Genomic DNA, 26,175 nt, shown 5'->3' on the forward strand with positions numbered 1-26,175 from the left:
ATGGGTTATTTGAAAACATTTTCTGCAATGTCGGAAATTTTACTTGGCCACCAAGCAAAGGATAAAAATTTTTGAAGATTTTCAAATGTTACAGCATTAAATGTATTTCCTATTGGTCATTTTCGCATCAGATCATTATCCCAAAATTTACTAAAAACATCATAAGGGTCTGCATTATTGTCAATTGGCATTTTCATTCCAACAGTAGATTCACCTCAAACTCAAAATCAGGAAATGAAGCTAGCAAGTTTATCCCAAACATCATCATCTGAATTTGTCGTATTACTTACTTGCGAAGTAGAGGATTGATCTTGAGAAGAAAGTGAGGCAGGGTTAAATACATCTTCACTACTGTCTGTTTCTCAAGACAAATCTGAATCGTCTGAACAAAGTAAAAAATCAGGGTTATCATCAGTATTATCTAGCGAGCTATCTGTTTCATGAGCAGCATTTTCTTCATTAGACTCTTCAATTAAATTATTTACAGAAAACTTAAAATGTATTTGACTCACAATTGATGGAAACATTTGAGGCATCTGCCACATTCAATTCTAAATCATTGGTGTTTGATATACTGAAAACATCTAATTGTAAATCACTGTTACCATTGTTTGAAATATTTGGAACATTCAAATCTGAATTGCTAATTTTAGTACATGATATATTGGGAACATCTAATTCTAGTTCATTGTCATAACTGTTTGAAGTGTTAGGAACATTTAGTTTTGTATCATTAATGGTATCATTAACTAATTGTTTGATTGTTATTACTATAATCATGATCATGAAAAATGTTCATAGTTGGCCTGTTTACCTCAGTCATATTTACGCCATTAATATTAAACAAGGACATCTACTACATGTCTATCAGGACATCTACTTAAATTACTAAAAATACTATTTACATTGCCACCCATTCTTACTACAAAGTTCATCATCATCACTACCCTCTTGTAAAATACGATCAGGTTTTATGAAATAAATCTGAAAACAGGTCCACTATTGACAGGAACTTTATATTACTCACAAAATTACACTAAGCCAATCAAATGTGAACACAATAATTACAGTATAAAGGATATTAGAACTAACAGCACAAACGAACAACAGCAAGAACAGTACAACACTCAGGAATAGCAGGAGAAGAGAGAAAAAGGGCTGCCAATCTTAAATTAAAAGCACGCCGAGTTGTTTTGCATGTTGAACCCAGCACAGATATGTTGAAAGTACAAGCATAAACCACTATAATGATGCTACCAAAGCTATCTGGGCAGTAAAACAGTGAATCATATCAACTGTTATAGCAGTTCTGTCTGCAAATGTGTGTGTTCCGGGTCTTTCTATTCTTGTATTTTCCTGGAATTTGATTGAATATGTACACTTATATTTTACAACATTCTTGGCTCAATCAATTTTTAAGTTGATAGTGTAAATGGTAAAAGCCAAGTGAAAACAAAGATAACACAAAGATAGCCACAGGATAGGCCGCCATATAATGGTATAAGCACAGTAATGTATGATTTGACAACAAACTGAGAAAAATCAGAAATTGAACCAATCTACAACGTAAAAGAAAACTCTTTTTATAAATAAATAAAATCAGTTACAAACCTGATGACTGATGTAAAGGATGACCTGGATGTGTTGGATCTGATGAGTGTGTCAATGATGCACCAAATCTCAGTTGCGCTTCAGTCGAGTCCATGACCATCAACAACCAATCCCAAGTAGGTTTCAACTGCTTCTCCAGATAAGACTGCACATATGAAAAATATAAAATTATGTATTAATAAATCATAAGTTTAACTTCTTAACATTGCACCGAAAATTTACGCAAGGATTGCCAATATACAAGGGACATTTTCACATCAATTCAGAATAGTGTAAATGGTGGTTCCTGCACACTGTTGGTTGTACACATAAGGTACAAGTGTCAGCTATTACAGTTCAGCACGCTGGCATGAAGCAACATTTAACAATAATCAGTCATAAAGAACATGGTGTATGATGTAGTGAATAGATAGCGGAATAGCACATTGTAATGAAAATTTTGTGAATGAAGGTGTAAAACCTGGTGAGATTCATTCGCGACTCCTTGAACAGTACAGTGATGAAACTCTTAGTTACAGTAAAACATTTGAGTGGTCAACGTCTTAAAGTAGGCCATACCACAGCCTAATGTAGTCATTCCCATGAATATTCAACAAACGGAAGAACTGATCCTTGATATTCAATGAATAACTTGTCAGCAATATTGACAGTAAGTACTACTGCAAAGTTCCTCAACAGCCTGGTGCAACCACTAAAGGCTTTTTGTTTCTGCAGGACAATGCACGACGACTGTATACAGCACACCGCACGACATTTATGCTACAAGATCTTGGTTGGGAGAATGTTATTGCCACTTTCCCCATACAGTTCAGACCTGGCTCCCAGCAATTTTCACCTTTTTTGGCCCTTGAAATTGTTCCTGGGAGGCCAGCATTTCAACAGCAATGATGAGGTGTCCTAGCTTGGTTTCGAGATAATGACAAATCTTTCTACACTGCATCCAGATACTACTGAAATGCTGGGAATAAATGAATAATTGTAGCAGAGATTACATTGAGAAATAAAAGCATTTTTTTTTACGATCATTAGTTTTGAAATATAAAAATATACACTTTTATGAAAAATATTTAATGTGGAACGAAGGACCAGTATAACACAAAGAAAGGTAGAAAGAATAACACAAAAACGTGAAACAGAATATGAAAAGGATACATCAGAAGAGTGTATAATGTAAATTTTATTATTTAATCTTTCAGAAAATGTAGATTCAATTTCATTTTCATCGGGCAAATTAATTTTTCAACTCAAAAGAAAATTCAACGTAACAAACAACTTTTATTGTTATATCTGACACCAGATTTTCTGTGCCTGTTTTAGATTATAACCATTCAGGATATTAACACAGGTTCTCTCATCTTTATACAGCCAATTTTACTAAATTAGTGAATGACTATTAAGTATTAAAACTCACTAGTATTACAACATATATTAAGTATAAAAAGTAACATATATTAAATATTACAACATTGCACTCAAACTCAGGTTTAGAATTTTTCAAGACACTATAAAAATACATCTCTTATCATCAATAACACTAACTGTAATTGGGGTAACCAAGTTTATTTGGAAGTGAATGCAATGTATCAAAAAGGAAAAAATGATAGGCTCTATCATCATAAGCTACCTAAGATGATAACTTACTTACCTATGTAAGGCACTGATAGTGGACAAGACTACTCCTTTTGTTCTATTGTAATAAGAGGAAGTACCTCTGTAGGTCAATTCTCTTATCTTATTTAATCCTCTTCCTTGGGCGATTACTACAGAAAAATTCAACCAGCCACTATTCTGACACCAGTTAGAGCAGCTACTTTTTTATTGCAGCTTAGTAGAGTGAGGGCACTTTTCCCTGGGGAACTGTACAAGAAAACTCATTTCCTATCCAAAACTTACACAAAAGCCTAACTAGCAACCGAGTTTCCTCCTCAATACATAGATTTCTACTAATCATACTGTCTAGTCTAATTTGAAAGTCAAAGGTCACTCATTAACAGATCAGTAAATAAAAGTTTCTACATGTAAACCACATTACAGATAATGTACTGAACTTGACCCTCTTTCTTTCTATAAGAAAGAATGAATCCATTCATTTGTTGAACAAAAGCCAGACATTTTAAATCAATATCTTTAAGGTATAACTCTTTTTGTTAATTACCAGTATTGATCAGGACTTAAGCAAAATCTCATTTTAACATTAGAGAATATAATAAAACAAAGGGACTATTAAAAAGATAGAAACAATTACTGTTTATAAATATCCAGAACTGAACCACAGTAAAATACAGACCTATTAAGTTGCAAAAAACTAGTAACAAACAATCTTACCCACAATGCGGTACTGCTGAGTCACTAAGTAATAAAGATAAATAACTTATGAAAAGTTTTATATCTAAGTCAAATAAAATTACATTAATACACATGATCGGTAAAGTAATGTTAATAACATAAACGATAATTTTGATGTAGGCATGAAAAGTAAGTTGACAAACCAAGGAGGGCTTACGTGTATAAATCTGCTTTTATCAAATACAAATGTAAAAATTAGAAAGACTGTTGATAATAATTGTATGGAGAGAAACATGGAAAATACAAAGCAGTGAAAATGAAAAAAACAAAGCAAAATAGAGGCTTTTGAAATGTGATGTTACAGAAGGATGTTGAAAATTATATGAGTTGACAAAATTCAGTATAAAGAGATCCAAAGACAAATGAGAAAAGAAAAGTTCATGGCACAATCTTGTTAAGACGAACAGGTATGAAAACATGTGGATTTACTAATTTGGTAATAGAGGGACAAATATATAGCAAAAATAATATTTTAATTATATTAAATCAGTTTATTTTTAAACTGACTAAAGATTAACTTACTGATATTTTATGTAGGGTGTTGCTCACAGAAGCAAGTAATATATATGTCATTTATATTTACAGAACAAAATAATAAAGTCATACCTGCAAATTGATCATATCCTGGTATGTGACATCAAGAGTTTTTGGAAGAGCCGGTGCTAACGCATTGTAATCTTGCATTATAGCAAGAAGATCAGCAATCTGTCGTAGCACTATAGCAAATGCACGTGCAAGACAAGCGGCAGTAGTAGCCATAGTAACCGGTTCATGACCACCGGCAACCGCTGCTGCAGTAGAACGTCTTAACATAGAAGGATCTATAAATACCAGTGAATTTCCAGATGCCACTCTGAATCCTCCTAAATGAATCATATTCATAAAAATAATAATAAAACTTAAAAAAAGAAGATTACTATATATTAAAATTTTAAAAAAAATGTTTAAAACAAGAGGATAACAGAACAATAAAATTATTCTATTAAAATTAATAAACTGTTAATGTACGGGAGTTTATAAACTGTCATATCAAACATTCAGGAAATGAATCTATACAAATAATTAAACTAAATATAAATTTGAACAATACAAATTAGAAATAAAAAATTAGATGCGTTTCTTCACCATTTTAGGACACAACTTCTATAAATAAAAACCAATGAAGAAAAAATACAATTAAGCTACTCCTGAAAATAGCATTTATAAGTACACTTCCATCTATTTAATAATTTAATTGTTTTTAAGATTTCTGTTTTAAAAGCTTAACCCCAATATCATCATACTGATCAATTAATTTTTTTCAATGCTGATGGTATGTTATAACATACCATTAAATTTATATATAACCCTGGCATTGGCAACATTTATCAATTTAGCATTTATCAATTCTGTGATAATATTGCTTGTACAACCAGCACCATTGCTAGATACCAAAACTGAATTGCTACATTCTTCCTATCGTTAATTGGTAATATTGCTATCATCAAAAGTACATTATTGACAATAAAAATAGCTTCATAAATAGATTAAATTAACTTTACTATAAAAAAACAGCTTTTTAAACCTGTTATATTCTCCCTGCACCCTTTGTGAAAAAATTAACTTTGTATAATAAAAATATATTATTTGTTCATGAATATTTAGCATTTTTATTGACAACTTTCCTTTTCTTTTCTTTTGAAACATAATAAATTTTATAAAACTAATTTAAAAAGAAAGCATTAACGATTTTTTAATAGAAGAATATCACAACATAAGAATCTGCAAAAACATAAACTTCACATGATAAAACTGCTTTCCTTAATTAGGAAAAATATGTAAGTTGAATTTGACAATCAACATTAAACAAAGATTTAACCAGGAAAAATGTTAGATGTACCTGTAGAACGAGATGTATTATCACGTGTTCGTATAGCCCACTGCATAGATTGAGGGGCCAAATTACTTCTTTGTCCAGTACCGCTATTTGAGCTGAAAAAATTAAGTCAAATTATAGTAATCACTAGCAACAAATTTTAATTATTCCATAATATATATACTTTAAATAAATTATGTTTAACATCGATTGACTAGCATGATATTTTGAAGCCCAGCCCTTTGACTGTAATACAACTTTCTTAATTCAGAACCTGTAGGCAGCTGTGTCGATTTTACTTTGAGTACATCTGTAGTTTGTTTTCTAACATGAACTACCAAGATAGTTTATGTCGGTATTAAAAACAAATAAAATATTTGCCACAACTCTGAAAAGTATATGAAAAGTTACACAACCCTGAACTCATTAGTCCACTGTAAGCAACCAACATTGGAGTGCAAAGAACACTCACATATTTCATGAGACGACATTACATTCAGCTTTCCCAGAAGAGGATGTGGTGGGTTCAACATGTTTCATGGAAACAACTTCTGATAGCTACCAGCAAATTATAACTGACTTCATAGCGCTGTTAATAGAAGATGAACATGATTTCTGGTGGCAGCAGTCCACACAGTGAATAATGTTGCTGCGAAGTTATTAGTTTTTTTGGGGAGAACTAACATATGGCAGCTGGGCAAAGATGTACGAGCTGTTGCATTAAAATATATATGGTTCTGCTAAGCCTAAAAACTACCACAATCTATCACACAAAAGGCTAATCATCACCTGTAACACTCTGGCACACAACTTAACTTCAGAACACTACACATATATACTGACAAAAGTATTTACTGTTTATATTTCTTTCAAAGCACCTGCGTAATACACAGTACCTAATTAACAACACCAGCAAGTTCAATTTTTAATTAAATTGAACTTGCTGAAAAAACAATTATTCAGATGTGAGCAAAAAAAAAGTTGTGAAACCCATTTGAAAAAAAAATCAATTTAAATTAAAGGACATGAAGTCAGATTCGAACTGATGTGCCTTCAGCTTGTAAGATCCAAATATTACATTAACTAAACTTTTATTTGGCTACAAGTCTGGAACCAATGAATTATGATATATCACTGACAAATTCTCAATGAGGGCTTATTACTACAGTTAAGAAAAAGTCCAAAATCCAATTTTGTTGGATTTTGGGCATTTTTGAACATTTTTGGTCATATTGATTGCAATCAAAAGGGGAGGTGCACAACTAGATGTTACAACAGTCCTAAATCCAAAATCTCAACATTCTACAGCTAATAGTTGAGTTATGCTAGATACATACATACAGTTATCACACCAAAACTAGTCAAAATGAATTCAGGGATGGTCAAAATGGATATTTCCGTTGAAATCTAAAAACCAAATTTTTTGCTATTACAATGCTTCCTTGTATGAAGTACAAGGAAGTAAAAACATACATGAAATGAAGTGAAAACCAACATATTATGAAAAAACTATAAATATTAAAAAATTATGTTATAATAAATGTTCAAAATGTCCTCCATTAGCAGCTATTCAGGGTTCATCACATTTTAACTGGGATATTTCAACTTCGATGATCAATTTGATTAGATCAGTTATGAAAGGATTATTTCTGAATACTGCCTTTTAAATAACCCCAAAGAAAAAAATCCATAAGAGATGAACCTGGCAACCTAAGTGGCCAAGACCGCACAGGAGAATGATTTTCTCCCCAAAGAACTAAACTAGAAGCAACATTGCAAACTATATGAACGAAATGAAAAATTCTCTACTACAATTAAAAGGGAAAAACTTGAACTTTAAACCTTCTTTACACAACAAATAATAATTGATTAACAAACAATATTAAACAGCTTTGCAAACAAAAAACTAGAACAAAAGTGATTTGCAAAAACCTCTAAATATTTAAAAGAAAAACAAATTGCAGAAGCTATTAAAAATAGAGAAAAATGATCAAAAAAGAAAAAGCAAAATTACATAAAGAAACAAAGAAAACATTAAGAGAAAAAAGAAAGAAAACAAAGTGAAGAGTTGGTGTGAGTCCTTTAGCCGGTCAAAATTGAAAGAAAAACAGAAATATAAAAATGAATAATTCAAGTGTATTTTTTTATTAATTACAAAATAAAACTTGTTAATAGTTTCGTTCTTTTGCGGTACTACTACAATCCACGTTAAGCCTTTGTCCACTACAAAATCTTGCATACTGCAACCTCTAGTTTTATATCGGCCGACCTATTAATCACCTCATTCATATGTTTTTATTCCAGGGTCTGCACAGATACCTCTCTTACACAAATTCTCTTGTAATCATTTTCTTTTGTAATCATTTCAGCTTCAATCTTCTCTTTATAATTAATCCATTTTCTTTGGGCTTTTATAAATTTAATATTTTCACCTCTGATCGAATCAATTCTTCATTTTTATGGAAATCCACTATCTTCTCTCTCCATAAGAACCATACACTTTCTTAATAATTTTCTGCTTCAAAATCCATACTTCATATCCCTACCAAAGCCTGCTTTTAAGAAGCCTTAAATTAAATAAACTGCATTTTTTTCAGTCCGAATCCGATCAAGACCGGCCTCATTTTATTCTTATTATGAGACTTATTAAGAAATGATGCTATTACTGAGATTATGTTATCTTGTTTGAGGCGGTTCTTCTTGTTGATATATCATTATAACATATATACCTTGCCTTCTTAAAATTAACTACATTAGTCCTATTTGTACAGCATCTATTTCAATCTTTTTGTAAGACTTTTTAAAGCGATTCTAAATCTCTTGATAGGATAACATCAATCTATATAAACACAACATATTAAAAGTGATTTATGAAATTTACTACTTTTTTTTTTTTTTTTACACAGTATAACTATATTAGATAATGTAGCATGTAGCAGCACAGTATCACTCAGCTCTAGACTGTTACTGAAACTAAATATTCTGATAATTAATTCTACTGTTTAATAAAAAAAATTTTCAAAATGCGTCTAAGTTTGAATTTAAATTTAAAGGGATATTATATATAAACAAAATTATTACCTCCTTCTTTCAAGCTGTTCTTCACCCAGGACGAGTTCTTCGGTATCCATCTCATCGCTCTCACCTCCTTCAGATTCTTCTTCTTCCTGCTGACTAGAATCACCGGAATCTTCCTCTGGGAACAGAAGCAGCGATGCCATACCTGTTTAAATGTCAACAACCAAACAAGACAACCTCCGTTATCAATAAAAATGTCCGTTGCCGAAACAAAATTAATGACACAAACGGCACAAAATATGTTATGAAATAAATTCCATAATCCATACACGACTGAGCTTTGTAACTATAGATAAGCAAATGATTTTTATTATTTTTTTTTTAACAATACGATTAGTTTTACTAATAGACTGATACGGAAAATATATCAACATAAATAATACACAATGTCTACATTAATTATTAACTTAATTCTTTGAAACCTTATACGAACAGGGAAATTGTACACACAATATCCAAAAACTTACTAAGTATCATGCTGTTTTATTGTAGCATATAAGCAATCTGTGGGTTCCGTCAGTAAGATATCATTGAAGAAGAAAGCAAAACTATTCTACATTAAGCAATTTTATTCAGGGCTAAAACAATACTTTTTTCACAAATTTATTAAAAAATAAATCAAACTTAGAAAAACGTATTTAAATAAATTAAGAAATAATAATTTTTTTAAGCGTATAAATTTTAACTTTTAAACCTCTACGATCCAAATTAATAATTAGTAAATTATTGGTGGGTGTTTTAATTTGGCACACTTGAGAAAGATCTATTTATACTTTTTTAAATATTATTTTAATTTATTTTCAAAAACTTTTTATTTAGAATTTTTATTCTAGGCCTACAAAAAATGCTACTCATATTAAAATAGTCATTTGCATAAAGCACAACAAGAGAAACTCAGAAAATGAAAAAATGTGTTATTAAAAAGATACACAAATGCAAATAATACAGAAATAACATAAAAAAAAGACTACCAATACAGAGCAAAAAACTAGAAAAATCTGAAACTGAGAAAATGTTTAATTTTTTAAATTTAGTTTAAATGTGTCTAACTGAAATAAAATATACATTAAAATGTACTTGTCAAATCTTTTATTATCTGCTTTTTGTATTTCATACATGGTAATGCAGGTTTTTTTTAAGTTTGAAAATGCTTTGATCAGAATGATGTAATACAAGTAATGATAATAATGAAGACAAAAATATCTTAAAATAGTCTATATAAACTATGCTATTTGTAATTTAAAGAATTCCCAAAGTTACTTTGAAGAAACTTAATACGAGACCACAATAAGAACTTCCTATACAAAAAAAAAAAAAATACTCAAATCAATCTCTAAGAAGATGGAGATTCATTCAATTGACTGAATATGGGTAGAGGAAAATGTAATTTAAACTAAAATCTTTTTCACTTTGTAAGCATATGTTAAAATAATTATTTTCTTGTACTTTTCCAAGTTATCCTTGAATTTCTTAGATAATTTTACATGAATTATTGCAATAGATATAAATTTTCTTAAAACAATTACATTTTATAATTACACTTTAGTCCTCGCTTTTAAGGTAAAAAGTCCATACGTATAAGCTGCATTTTACCAGTTACAGAGTAAATATAGTTAACTGTGATTTTAAAAAGAATTTTGTAAACACACTTTTATAAAATAAAAGAGTAATAAGACAAAGCATTAACAGAAAATAATGAACCAATACTTACCAGTATCAGAACCAGCTGTAGCTCCTGTCTGTACACTACGTTGAGCATCTTGATTACTTTGATCAGAATCTGATTCGGATTCAACCATTAAATCTTCAGCGTCAGATTCGGCATCTACTGGAGGTCCACCTTCTGAAACACCGCCACTACCACCGACAGCACCAGTAGTACTGCTTCCAGCAACTTCTTCACCATCACTTCCTTCAACATCATTGCCTAATGCAACCAGACCTGTAAAAAGTAAGGTACATGCTCTTCATTTAATCATATGAAACAGAAAGTACAAGAATTTCTATTAGTAATTAAAAAAATAAATGACTATAAAAAATTACTGTTTATTCAATGACAATGAAACTAAGGCTACTTTTCAACGTACGCTGACCTACAATTAGGGACTTCAGTGTGAGCCATTTTTATTCCCTATTCTTGACTTGTTCAATGTTGCCAAACTTGATGCCATGTAATAAATCTGAGAGGACCAAACAAATAAAAAAGGCTGCCTGTGCAACAGCAGGACTGTAAGGTGACTATAGTTAACACCTCCTGACCTGAACGTTTGAGCAGTAAGGAGACAGGTGTTAATATACAGAAGAATTTGGCCTTGAGAGAGAATCAGGATATTTTCTCTTTATTACAGGTTTTAATTCAATTGTTAGTATGTCATAACACTATTCACTGTTGATAATTCATTGCTCTTCCAAATCGCAATAAATTTGGCCTTTATAGTCCCCAAAACATCATTACAATCACTTTTAATGACTTAACATGTTGGTTTTGAATTTTTGCCAGATGGACAAACTTGATATTTCAATTTCATACTCTAGCATGTGGATGCTGGCTCAAAATGATGAGTCCGAAAGTTATTATGCAATTAAAGCATCACCACCTTCCTCTTAAAGCCATTATTTTAAGTTCTATACAAATTTGAGTGTCTGTAATTTTGAATGGATTATCTCAGAAACCAACTGAACAAGTTTTGCAACAATTCAACTTATAATGAATAATGAAATGGACAGAACCAATACTCCCACTAAAAATTCTGGCAATTTACTGAATTTTTATCCATCTGTTTTTGTGCATAAGATCACTAATATGATTTTTGCAAAGCATCCACTTAAAATTTCCACTACAATGAAAAACGTAACAATTGTTCTGCCCGATTTACACTCTGAAATCCACTTATAAAAAATTTTCATAGTTAATACAATTTTTAGAGTTATTTTAACATCCATGAGAGAATTTAGACTCAGTATTACACCTTCAGAAAATAAACACTTTATTGCAGCACACCTTTGTTCCTCCACAGAACACATTTCATGCAAAGCAAACATTTTTAAATAAAAAAAAAATAATAATAATAATAATTGAAATTCTTTTCAAACAAATGATATTTTCTACAACAGGGATTCCAACTTTAATATTAAACAGTTTACGTTTATTTTAGCACATCAACTTACAGTCAGATATGCTAAAACCAATTAACATATTTCCAAGCACTTTTTTTTCTGCACATTGATTTTTCTAGATTTTTTCAACTACTTAACTTAATGGCGGCAGCATGTAGGACATTTTTACATCACTACATTTCATAGCTTCATTAACATCAATGAACCCAACTTTACATTTAAAACAACCACACATTCTTACACAAAATAGCAGTGACAGAAAAAAAGAATGTATAGATTTTAATGGTTTAATAATGTAATACAATTAAGTAGTAATGCTGTTAATCACCTTAAAGTAGACATAATAGGAATCAGCAAGGTTAATAATAACAGGATAAAAATTATTTTCTGAACAAATACTTCAAAGCTAACAAACATAAAGAAATGTGATTTAATTTAATTTTAATCAAGACAACTCACTCTCAGCCATTTCCTCTTCCAAATCCATTTGTGATACCGGAGCACGACTACGTGATCCAGACAATCCTAATGGTCTCGTAAGATCAGCCGCCTGACTACCAGATCCTAAAATAACTCTTTGACGACTACTGATACTACCATGTGGAGCCATCGGTTCCACTGAAAACAGCTCCTCTGACCCCTGTAAAAAATAATCACAAAAACTTGTCTAATAAATGAAAATTTGAAAATATGCATTTTTGTTTTACACTTCTGTTTCAAATTATATTTATCTATATCAGGGGCAGTAACTTAATAGTTTCAAGGAACTCAGGAGAAGACACAATTTACACATGAAACAGCACACCCGTACCATACAACAACAAGCATTTCATAGCAGAATTGCTAAAGAAGATACAAGAAGTCTCTCCTTTCTTCACCGAGCTGAATATACTTCTGCATACCAGCAAGCGAAACTCTGCAAGGTGCAAGAGATATTCAGTCCTATAAGCAAAATCTTCATACTGTTTATCATACGTACTGACTACATAATGAACACCTTCATTATCAAAAAAAATAACTCTTGACTTATTAATTTTATCTTCACATCCTTCATATGCATCATAGCCCAAAAGAAAAGAAAAGCAGGTTGTGTAAAATAACAAATTGATGTAACTATTACAATGTTGAGATGTTGGAAACAACACATTATATGCTGTCTCATGTAGAGGAAATGCAGAACCTAGGTAAAAGCATAATCAGTATGTTTCACAAATGTATTTCCATTTGAAAAAGTTTAAAATTACAAATAAAAACCTGTAGACTAAAAATGTAATAAGTTCATGAACATTTCAATAAATATTATCTGGTTGGTTTTACTTTAATACCACATTAATAAAAATAAATATTAACAAATTGATCTCCAAATACAAATAGTTATATGTAATATTATATTTCATTTTATATAATTCAATATTATATGCTGAAATACGTTTAAGATCAATCAAATCTTTTTTTAATATTATAATTACATGTATTATTATTAAAAATATAAATAAAAGTACAGCATTATTTTGCAAAAAATAAACTTCTCAAAACTGCTACAGTAGTATAATAAATATAAAGGATTTTAATTATATCAACAACTACATGTTTATTAAATATACATACATTAATGACTTCCATAGCTGAACTAGATAAAGTGAACGGTGCAGTAGGTCGTGCAACACCGAGCCTGACAGGCGCAATCAAACTATCTGCAGTTTCACACAATTCTTCAACAGCTAGTTTAATCAAAGCTTGGAATACACGTTTACTTCGCACTAAAGGAGTCGACACTGCTGTCAATCTGTAAATAATAAAGATAAAACCACCATTAACAGAAATTAACAACAAAAGGATAACTAGTAAAGTAATTCACACTTTTTAAACACCAGAAAAAATATTGTTTGCAGACTTCATATTAAATTATTTTTTTTATTTTACCAACATATATTTTTAGCATACACTCTGCTTCTCTCATTCAAATATGAGTATAAGGACATGAATTTTTCTTTTCTTATAAGTTTAACTGATTTTTTATGGCCTCTTGAAAAGGGGGTACTTACAGTTTGTGGACATATGTAAACATTTTTATCTTTGACTAACAATTCTGACAATAATAAAAATACAGATTCAAATTTTGGTACTGTTGGTTAACTTTTTATGCTATATCTGAATATGTTAGTCACAAGTTTCTTTAGGAACCTGGTTTTGAGATAGAGCAGCTGGAATCAGCCAAAAATTTTTTGCAACATTTTGGAAATCAAAGTTTTATGTATTTCCATATCTAATTCTTTAATCAGAATGAGACTTTGTAATTTGAAAAAGGAATAATTATGTGTAGGATCCTGCAGTTTAAAAGCAACTGGAATCTTATGTTAGGATAAATCCATCACCAAATTTGATAAAAAAATTTTTCTTCATGATTTTTGGGCTATCATCCAAGGCATCTCAGGTTACCTTCTCAGTTTTTTTTTAAATTTCATAATAGGTGGAAAGGGCAGCTTTTAAACAACATAATCCATGCATTTGTTTTCTGACCCTTATATTACAGTAGATAAGAAAGTTTTTCAAAGATAATTAATCTTTTGCATGTGACAGTTTTTAATCTCTGGACATTTCTAGTTAATTAGAACAGCTGAAGATGGTAAAAAGTTCAATGATTCAGATTATTATTAGATTTTTTAAAGAATGTTCTAAACTTTACAATTTCTTGGAAAAAATTTGCAGTGTTCTAGAGATTTTTGGACTATTGTAAAACTTTCTAGGCTGATCTGAAAAATCCATTTTCAAAAATGTTCTGGAAAGCTCCATTCTACACAGAACATTAGAATATTCTGGAAAATCCATTCTCCAAAACATTCTAGATTTCTGGAAAATTCCATTTCTTTTGGAACATTCTAGAATGTTCTTTATTTTGAAGAAAGGGTATATAATACTTATTGTAAATTAGCATAGTTGTTAGCAAATAACTTCTATAATCAGTTGTGACATTTACTGTTATCTCAAACTGTGTTTTGAATTGTTTTAAAATGAATGAAGTTCTTGGCCCCTGCCATTTTGGCAAGCCAGATGGCTCTGAATGCCCCAAGTCTTTAATGTTTAATTATGGAAAAGCTTTTTTGTTGTCTTTGAAAGAACTACCAGCAATGGACAAAGAACTTTTACAGCAGCGATCTGGAATTAACTTTAATGAAGATGCTAACATATGTTCCTATCAAAAAGCTGTTTTGCTAAAGTTTGAATTCCTGCAGAAGGACTGCTGTAATCCATTTAGAAAAGTCTCACAATGCCAAAAAAGGATTGTGGTCTATTGATATTGATTCTGCTGATCGATTATAAAAGCTTCAACAAATTATGACTTCAAGCCAGGTCAAAAATTTTGCTCACAATGTAGGCAAGAATTGGCCCAAAGAGAGATTCAGTCTAAGGATGATCAAGTAGAATCAGAATCTTGTGATGTGGGAATGCTAGAGGGCTTCTGAAAGAATGGATGCCGCACTGTCACCACATCTGGAATCTCTCCTTTGAAGCTTAAATATGTCGGTAAACGGGATTCAAAAAGCTACTGAAGCAAAAGGAAAGAAGAGCAGCTTACTATAGCAGCAGCAGCTGCTGCTGCTGGTTTTAAGTGTTACTGATGTAATGAAAACATTAAAGAGTAAGCAAGCAGTGTCAAGGATGTAAAGATCTGGATATCCTGATTGAAGAGCTCATGGCCAAACTTTGCTATCTCAGCTAGTCTCGCCCACAAGTAATGTCAGATTTTGACAATGGCATCCAGTAACTGGAGTATTAAAAACAGCTGATGAATTCCAGGTTTCAATGTGAATGGTAAGTAGGCCAGGAAGCTCCAATTTGAAGTTGGTATTTTGATGACACTAGAAAAAAAAGGAGGAAAAAATTGAAGGATGATATTAAACGAGTCCTCAAAAAATTTTTTTTTTTAAGATGATGAGTTTTCCCGAATCTGTCCAGGAAAGAAAGATTTTCTTTCAGTTAGAATCAATGATGAAAAAGTCCACATGCAGAAACGTCTACTTCTGTGCAATTTAAAAGAAATGTTCACAGCTTACTGCACACATTATGGTCGTGAAATTGGCTTCTCAAAATTTTGTGAACTTAGACCAAAGTGGTACATTACAGTTTGTGCTGCTGGCACACATTCAGTTTATATTTATACCATTCATCAAAATGTTAAGCTCGTGATAGCTGCAATATCCATCAAGGATGACTACAAGGTACTGATTGAGAAAAGTGTCTGCAGCTTAGAATCTAAGGATTGATTAGTACAACATTGTGAACAGTGTCCTGGAAAAACTGGATTGGAGTTCTATTTATTAGATGAGTTTAAAGATTATGACTTGGAGGAACTAATAGAATATAGGCAATGGATTCATACAGACAGACACACTGGAGATGCAACAGGTGACTATGGAAAATTTTATTGAAGAACTTTCCTTATATGAACATCAAAGTTCAATTTAAACTGAAAGAAAATTTAAATGATAATCATACCATTATCCTAATGGATTTTGCTGAGAACTATTCGTGTTGTGCAAGACACTGTACAGGGATTCCATTGGGAAAACAGCCAAGCTACAAAGCATCCATTCATGGTTTATTACAATAAAAATGAGCTTCAGAATCTTGGCATTTGCATCGTCAGTGATTGAATGTGCCATGATATCACTGCTGTTTATATATTTTTGACTGAACTGATCAGATACTTGAAGACAGTGACTGAAATAAAGCATATAACACTACTTCAGTGATGGTTAAGCTGTTCTATACGAGAATTTTATCAATTTGTGCCACCATGAAGAAGACTTCAGGATAACAGCTAAATGGAACTTCTTTGGTACTAGTCACATAATATTACTTTGTGATGGAATTGGAGGTACTACAAAATGATTAGCAACACATGCCAGTCTTAACCTACCTATAGAAAACCAGATATTGACACCAAGAGACTTATTTGAATTTTGTAAAGAAAATATACCACAAATCAGGTTCTCTTTTATTCCAAGAGAAGAAGTTGAGAGAAACCGACCTGAACAGGAAAGCCAGTTAGTAGTGGTCACACAATTGCTGGAACAAGAGAGAACCACCAGTTTAAGTCAGTTAGCTAAGCTAAAATCCAAAACAGCAGAGTCTCAAGTGATACAACTGAAACTGATGAACCTGATAAACCTACTCTAGAGTATCACTTACCAGCTTGCAACCAGGCCAATATGTGGCTTGCACGTATGACAATACTTAGTGGATTGGAGATATATGCGATATATCTATCTTTTGAAGAACATGATGCCCTCATTAGTTTTATGCACCCTCATGGTGCAGCTCGTTCTTATAATTGACCCCTTAAAAAGAACACTTCCTGGATTCCAGAAAAACACATTTTTGCTACTCTTGAAGCACCATCAATGATCATCAGGATGACAATATATGTATCCAGAATAGATTCGGTCTATGGTTGAGAAACAATTTAAGCTGAAGTGAAATTAAAAGTATTGTGCTAAAATATTTCTGACTATTTTAGATATTTTTATTTTATTTTGAAGCTACAGTGTTCTGTAATATTGTAATACTTTACTGCACTCTGTTATTACTCACTACACAACTACATCTCATTTTGTTTATGATTTTAGTATTTTTGTGCATGTGTAATAAATATTTTTAAAAATTGTGCTTGTGTAACAGATTTAATTAATTGAAACTCTGCATTCAATAGGACGCAAGGTACAACTAATATAGTTAACTTTGTATTAATAGGTACCAAAATGGATGATATTACTTAATAAAAGATTACTTTCTATTAGGAAGTATTCATTTAATCCATTAACATTACAAAAACCTTGCTCCCTGGGTGAAAAATGTATTATTATCTTTCAACTGTTTTTTCTGCCACTTATAAATTACAGGTCAAAAAACTAACTGCATGGATTTTGCAGTTTAAAAGTTGCTCTTTTTTTTAACTATTATAAAACTAACAAAACCTAAAAAGGTATCCCTGAGATAATAAGCTTTCAAAGGTATGTCAAAAATCGAGCTAAAAACGTTTTGACCAAATTGCATGAATGTTACCTACATTTCATGCAATGAATATATATAAATATACATATATATATATATATATGTATAATCCAACTCATTCACCTAATATATATATATATATTATTTAATATATATTAAAAAGGATAATTTACAGCAAAAAGATAGTAAATATATCACGGTGGTCATTTAAGAAAACTAATTATTTTTCATTACATGGATCTGTGGGATCCATAAGTGGGATCTGATATATATTATACACCAGATCCCACTTAGAAATTGATAATAACATGTTGAGTCCATGTACAAATTAGCATAAAGTTACGGTTTTAGACTACTCTCCCCTGCACTGAAGATTCTATCAAATTTTATAAACCCTTACTCACCAGTTCTTACATAATGTTTAGTTATAAAATAAAAAATAAGTAAAAGCAAGAAAATTTTGTTTGAAAGAACAGTTGAATTATTTTAAGTTTCCAATTGTTTATTTTAAGAAGCAATATGAGGATTCTATATCATGTTCAATGTTACCAGATTCAAGTAAATTGCAACACCACAGTTACCTGTTACCTACAACTGCAATAACTTGCACACTGCCTATCCAATACCTAAACTGGCATCTGCAGACATTCTGGCAGGCACAGCAACAATGTGTCATTGAACAAGATTTCGTGCTCTTCACCCACCTTCATTTAGTTGACAAGTCCATCAACAATCAACAAGCCATCCTAACGAGTTATGAATAATCTCTTGTTCATGAGGGAATCACTACAAAACAAGTTTTTTATTGGGGCAGACAATTTGAATAGTTGAGACTGTGGCTATTTAGAGAGTTAACCCTTACTCTATCGCACCAACTTGACTCACTGTGTAAGACAAAATAACTCTGCTGATAAACAACAAAGCAAAGGGATCTGACACAGCCCGGTGCTACTCATTGTCTGCCGTGCCATCCAGACCTGAAGAGATATAAGGTAGACATCATGACCTACTAAGTCATGACAGCCTCATGGAACAAGAGGCCACTTGGCAGCGCAAACATGTCGTGTTTGACAGTACACTCATCCTTCTGGCCTAAGCAGTAAGAGCCATCATTACCATCCACAAGTCACATCCTAGTCTGCCAAATTATCTCCATGTTACTGGGAGCTAATATCCACCACTGTTACCAGAAATTCTGCTTAGTTTTCACCTATCTATAACCATGCATGTTTTCATCTGTTTACAGCCAGCTGTGCAACCAAGCCACATGCATCCTGTATTTGGTATTCAACATGGGAAAGGGTTAGCTTGGATACATTCTTACAACCATCTATGTACATCTTAGTTACAATTAAAGCTTTCAGAATTTAAAGATACTTACCCTCTTCTTTTATTAGTTGTAGGAGCCATTTCAACACTGAATATCACAAATATTCTGGCAACAGATCTAACAAATCTTCTAGCGACCGATGTAGCTTCCTGAATACGACCAGGTACAGTAGTATTTTGTAATTCCCTAATTAATGTAGTTAAAAGAGTATCCAACATTTCCGGGCTACATTTTAATAACAAACAGTGAGTAAATTTATCTAATAAAGTTGTTCCTGACTGGCTCTGTAAATAAACTTGGTCTTCATACAGAGGTTGATTTGAAATGTCATTACTTTTAACACCAGACATTATCATTCCTTTAACCGCTGCCCAATCGTTTAACAATCTTTCAAAAGCACGTCTACTAAATCTAGGTGGTTCTAAATCATGATCAGGCATATCAGGTTCAATGTCGGATGATGGTGTTTTTCTAGATGAAGCTGATGCAGAACGTGGTCGTGATGCTCTGTACTGTCTTTGTTCAACTGACTGGCGGCCAACTGTCTGTACAAGAAAAAGTAATATGCTCTCACCCCTGAAAAAAAAAGTATAAATTTCAATTTAAGAACATAATTATTAGTCAAAACATACAACATAAAAAATAACTAATTATTCATAAAAGCATGTAAAAATATAGTTTTTAAGAACACTAAGTTCTAATTAATCATTCAAATTGGACCCAATGTATACATGAAGAAATAGAACATAAACCAAGAATCTTTTTTTTTTAATTTTCACAATTTTAATTTTCTTAAATCCAATTCCACCACACCTACTAAATCCAAAATTACTAAATTTTTTTTGCTGAGGGCTGCGTTTTGAATTTTTTGATTATAATGAACTGTAGTTCCAGTGTTCCATGTTCTGCAGTTTTTCTTCTGGATCATAATGATACACCAGAGTTTGATCTCCTGTCACAATACTGAAAAGAAAGTAATCACTCTCATCATAACATTTCAAAAGCTGTTCATAACATTCCTTTTGTCATTTTTTCTTTTCTTTGAGTGTGGCACCCATCCAAACAGATTTTACAGAAGCCTAGTCATGCAATAATATCCTGCTCGTTGTTTTGATATGCTTATCTTGGTGGCTATGTTGTTGTGTGATGCGACAGTCATTTTAAATCGATTCATCCACTTCTTCCCGTCAGTCACATTCATCCTCAACATTTACTTTATAAATCCATTGCACAAAATCTTATTACCAAACTATTGACTACCCTTCGATCAACCGTGTCATTATTATAAATGACTTTTAGACAATAAATATTACTAGCATTCACTTTTTCCACACTTAGATTCAATCACTGCACTTTGTTATAGATGCGTTGATGTAGCAGGTATATTATACTCTATTCCATAAACGCGATTAACAAAAAAAAAAGGGCATGGATAAGTTTTGGAATGTTAGTAGTACAGGAATGGAACTATAAGATGGTAGGATCTATCTCTTTATGTAACATTTTATTCTCCAGTTACATTCCAGTGTTCATTACATTTCAGCCACTCCTCTTAAACAAATTCATAAATAAAAAGTTAATTTTTCATTGATTTAGGTTATTATATAATTAAATCATTCACTAAAAATAATTCTTAATATTTGCATGAAAATCTTCTAAACCATTTCATAGAATTTAAAAAATAATTTCAAAATGTCATTTATTTAATAGAAATGTAATATACAGACAACTTCAAAGTCTTTGGACTTTGAAGTCCAAAGACTTCAAAGTAGCAGAATTTGTAGAAATATACAAAAATTCTGTTTTATCAACTCACTTTACTTATTAAATACATGATTCATTTGAATTGCTCTCTGAAATGGTTAGGTGATCAATTTATTTTACTTTACCAAAAATTTATTTGAAGAATTACCTAAAAAGAAAAATTATCTTTTCCATTAGTTTCCTGTACAGCCCCAATTGGAGCTACTTCTGTTGTATGTTTTTGATAAACAAATTACATTTCATTACCTTTTTATTATTTTAATTTTGTACCTTTTTAAAAAATCTATTTATTCTATCATAGGATAAGTTTCTGTACACTATCAGGTATTATGTACAGACACATGTGTGCATGCGCACCACTTAGCCTATGTGGCCATAGGTACTTGTTTGTAAAAACACAGTGAAACACTGAAAATTAATTAATTACTGAGAATTAAAGAAAAAATATGAATAACTAAATACCTTGAATTATGTTTTGATACGAGATCGGTATCAGCAATTAATCGACATAACAAATCAAATCTTGCACCTTGATGACCTTGGATTAACGCTTTACACTTACATTTTTCCCAGCAATCACAATAAGCAGTAGGTGATGTACGCTTTAATTTACAATCATGACCTTTATGACATACACGAGCACATTCTGTACAACAACATAATGATCCAGTCAAACCACACGTCCTGCATTCAAATATATCCTGTTTTAAAAGAAAGGAAAGAATTAAATCTATTATAATAATTAAACAAATCATTAATTAATTAATTAGTACTAGAAATTTAATTTCCTTAAAATAACATTTTTTAATGTATTTAAAATATCGTGTTAATGTTAATGTAACTGATGTACATCTTATTACTGCTCATTATTAAGAAAGTTTTCAATTTATTGACTGTACGAATTACCAACCTGGCTTACTGTTGAGAAGATAATAGTGTTACATAATTTCTGGGGTTAACATAATATACATTTATTTATAATCTTTTCCGTTTGAATATAAAAAATAATACAAAAGTCAGAATTCATTTGATTCTGCCTATTTGTTCATTAAATATATACATATTTTAAATCTACCAAACACATAAATTCAACAAATATTCTTATATACAAAAACAGGTTGAAACTGAAAAGAGAATGATTCAAGATTTAATTTTATATAATATACATTTACATACCAAAGATTATGTATGTAATATGATTTTCTAGTCAGAAAATAGCCACTGTTTTAATTAATCCATGCATACATTCAAGAATCCAGAAAACAAATTTAAAAAAAATAAATACCTGATTAATATGTTCGGCACCAGTCCAAGTAAAGCTACATGTATCGTTGCAACAAACTACATGTAACGGTGAATGATCGGGATTAGAACCAGGTGGAAAGATCATTTCCTCCAAAGCTTCTGTATCAACTTTATTATTACCCTCAACTCCATTCGGGTTTGCTGAAGTTGTGTTTGCAGCAGTAGGTGTTGTCGTTACACTTTTATTATTACTTTTGCACGCACCATTAGTAGTACCACTATTACTGGCATCACCTATATAATTTTGAATAAATAATTAAAACCACAAATAACAGAATATATTAAAAATTTTAATTAAAATAAACTTCCACAACTCATTCTAAAAAAGCAAGTGGAACATATCAAATAGCAAAATTTTTTTTTATTCTTAGAACTTCACAGGAATTCGTTTCTCAAATGAAATTAAAAATGATTATTTTTCTGAAAACATTCCACCTCTGTAATTTGCCTTATTGTAAAACAGCATTAGTTCAAATGGCACAATGCATATCAAAGTCTATTTTCAGTCCACAACACAAAAATCTGTGAAACAAACTATAATAATAACTATGGTGATAAGAGGGATACCATTCTGGCCCATATTCTAGCTTTAGAAGGCATTTACAAAGGATTAATAGATCTGCAGAAACAATTATGTAACATCCTATACCTGTATCAGTAACTTTACATAGCTTATACATATAAAAATAAAGCAGGACCCAGTTTTGAAGAAAAAAGTTTAAGGTAAAACAACTATGACAGAAGAGAAAATAAAGATGTTGATTTGCTGGTGACATCTTTTGGCAAACCAAAAATGAATAGAAAAACTGCTCACAATGGCAAATTTTTATATTCAAGAGAAATTTAGTTAGAATAAATAACAAAAAAGTAAGATAAAGATCAAAAGTAGGATAGCAAAAGTAATGAAATATGGGCTTTAGAAAAGACTTAAAAGAAACAAAAGGAGATAAGGGCCTTTGAAATAGAAATAGGTTAAGGGGATTACCAACTAAACCTCCACCCCTGGCAACCCCACCACCTCCTGGGAAACAGCTAACAAGCATTACTTCAGGAGGGGGGAATGCGCTCACACACACATTCAGTCTCCACAAGAAAGCATCATCCATACCAGATCACTACACGCACAAAATGCACTCCACAAATACCTAAAGGAGGAAAACATCCAGAAAAAATAGAATACCTACTAAGATATGTACCACACACATTTATAAATTCATACAATCAAGCAAACACAAGACAAGCGCACAACAATCATGAAGACATGACCACAAGTTATAAACAAAATTCAAAATGAAGAGTTCAAGTCAAACATGAAGAGGAGTCAGAATTGCGTTAGAACTTGTAAAGAGATGAACTAGGCTAGGCCGTACGTTAAATATAGATTTAATTTATTTTGTAATATAAAGGGATCTGTGTAAAAAGTAAAAACTGCATAAGAAGACAAATATTGTAATACACAGTGTATTTTAATTTAATTGATTTAAATAATATACAAATGAATATAATTTTTACAAACACTTTGATTTGTATGTCGGCATAGTAAGTTATACACATGAATATATGAATAGCTACTTACATGTGAAGTTCTAATTAAATACACTATAGAGTTGAAGTATTTGTTATTCAAATGAAAAAACTCTTTTATATTTTTTAAAGAATGTAAGGATAACTTAAGTCAATATCACTGCACATAGAAATTACTAACTTACATGATCTCAATAAAACAGATCAATTCAATAATTCACAACTTCTGACATCGCATGAAAAAATAACATTATTGGATCTTAACAATCTAGCAAGTACATATCCATAAAACCTAAAAGTCTGATGAATCGATGTAATAATTTTACAACTTTGAATTAAAATAGTAGATCTTGATAGTTTAGATATGATTTAAGAGTATACAAAATTAAATTTTTTTAAATCTAAGTAAAGTTATGTTCAAAGTAACTCATAGTTCTCCTGATACGACAGGAATAGATTTATAAGAATCTATGTTGAACTCTTTTTATTCAAAAACCATTCCTAGATCCTTTACTAAGGTGCTTGCATGCTAATTTTTTATTATACAAACAGTAATCATACTCTATAAAAGATATCTTATGAAACATTAGAACTGCAATTTTAGAAGTTAAACTCGAGCCCATTGCATCTGCACAATGCTTCAAATCAGTTTGCAATTTTAATGAATCATTATTTAATTGAATAGTACAATTTTAAGTTGTCCACAAATAACAAAATTTCAGAGTATTTGATTAAATCAACTGCATCAATCACAAGAATAAAGAAAATGGTGGTCCACAATGTGAGCCTTGGGGTACTTCTGAAGTTGCTTCACATTCATAACTTTTAAAAATTTTTATTTTAACAAATAGTTAATGGAATAAACACATTTATAATTATTCTGTGTATGTAGCTAAATTTAAACAAGTAGAATGATTGGGCGTGGACTCAAGTTTGTTTTATTGAAGTAACATTTCTTAAAAAGAGTGATAAATCTTCTTCTACAATAGAATCAGATAGTTTAGCAAATATTAATTATAATACAGAATTTATTTGTACTGTCATCTCTCTTGAAAACAGGAGTAACACAAAACAAGTCTCCATGAAGATGAAAATTGTCCAACAAGAAGTGATTCATTAAAAATTAGTAAAAGAGGTTTGATAAGAATCTATTATTAAACTCCCTAATAAACTTAGAAAAAATACAATCAGGGTCAGTGTTTAAGTCTTCACTTAAATGTTGCAGTACTATTTTTTCTCTGGTAAAAAATCAATGCAGAGCTACTATACACTAAGGTGTAAAGTGTATGCTAAGATCTTATATCTGCATCTGCAGATCTTATATCACAGCCTTTGAAATCTGATTTCAAAGGCTTTAAATATATTACTTTTCTCAGATGATCAGCTTATTATATAGCCCTCAGAAGAAGCTTTACAGAGATATTTACATGAATTGAATTATAGATGACTAATATAATTTTAAAATATCAATGAATAAAACAAAGGTTATGATGATGGCCTTCTGGGGCCAGGATCCGATAAAATCAAAAATAATTTTGGAAAACAAACCAACAAACCAAACGAACAGGTTTTCACATTTTAAATATTTAGGATGCGATATCATTTTTAGATCAGATATAGATGCAGAATTAGATTAGATATACATTCAGAATTAGATTAGATATACATTCAGTTTTTAAAATGTATAAGAGACAATAAGATTCCTTCATAATAAAGTTACAACAAACACAATGTTGAAGTGATATAAAGTAATAGCTGTCCCTGTATGTATGGAAGCAAGATATGGGTTGATCACATAAGGACTAAGTCAGAAGTTAAGGCAGCAGGGATGCAATTTCTTAGATCAGTAAAAGGTTGTTCTAGAAGGGATTGATTTAAGAATAATGATAAGAAAACTAGAGATATATTCTCTCTTAAAGAACGAATTGTACATTAAAGGAGAATTAGTTTCAGCACACACACACCTATATATATATATATATATATATATATATATATATATATATAGATTGGATAATGATATGATGGGTTAAGCAATGATTAATTATAAACAAAGAGGAAAGAGAAGTGTGGTGGAGATCACTGAAAAGCTGATTATATGATTTCTGCTTGAAATTGGTAAAGATTTAATGCCTATCCAGGATAGCAAGAAAAAGAAGTTTAATTTGAGAAATGTAAATTTAACACCATGATTATTTTGCTTGACTATCTGACTTTGACAAAATGTTTT

At 31.0% G+C, this 26,175-nt stretch overlaps 1 protein-coding gene across 4 annotated transcripts in view; it reads right to left on the reverse strand.

The window, feature by feature from the left end:
* hyd (E3 ubiquitin-protein ligase hyd) overlaps positions 1 to 26,175 on the reverse strand; it is a 150,537-nt gene that overhangs the window by 63,408 nt on the left and 60,954 nt on the right. For 3 of the 4 annotated variants that reach the window (XM_075380019.1, XM_075380017.1, XM_075380018.1), the window contains 10 exons: positions 22,402 to 22,655; positions 21,579 to 21,817; positions 19,404 to 19,928; positions 13,616 to 13,793; positions 12,467 to 12,647; positions 10,602 to 10,832; positions 8,894 to 9,035; positions 5,837 to 5,928; positions 4,564 to 4,820; positions 1,612 to 1,756 (listed from right to left, as the gene is read on the reverse strand). In XM_075380019.1, the coding sequence (XP_075236134.1) occupies positions 1,612 to 1,756; positions 4,564 to 4,820; positions 5,837 to 5,928; positions 8,894 to 9,035; positions 10,602 to 10,832; positions 12,467 to 12,647; positions 13,616 to 13,793; positions 19,404 to 19,928; positions 21,579 to 21,817; positions 22,402 to 22,655 (2,244 nt within the window). The remainder of the gene's footprint in view (positions 1 to 1,611; positions 1,757 to 4,563; positions 4,821 to 5,836; positions 5,929 to 8,893; positions 9,036 to 10,601; positions 10,833 to 12,466; positions 12,648 to 13,615; positions 13,794 to 19,403; positions 19,929 to 21,578; positions 21,818 to 22,401; positions 22,656 to 26,175) is intronic. The other variant, XM_075380016.1, reaches the window with a different exon arrangement.

The sequence above is a fragment of the Lycorma delicatula genome, chromosome 12, assembly GCF_047948215.1.
Source record: "Lycorma delicatula isolate Av1 chromosome 12, ASM4794821v1, whole genome shotgun sequence".
Lineage (NCBI taxonomy): Eukaryota > Metazoa > Arthropoda > Insecta > Hemiptera > Fulgoridae > Lycorma > Lycorma delicatula.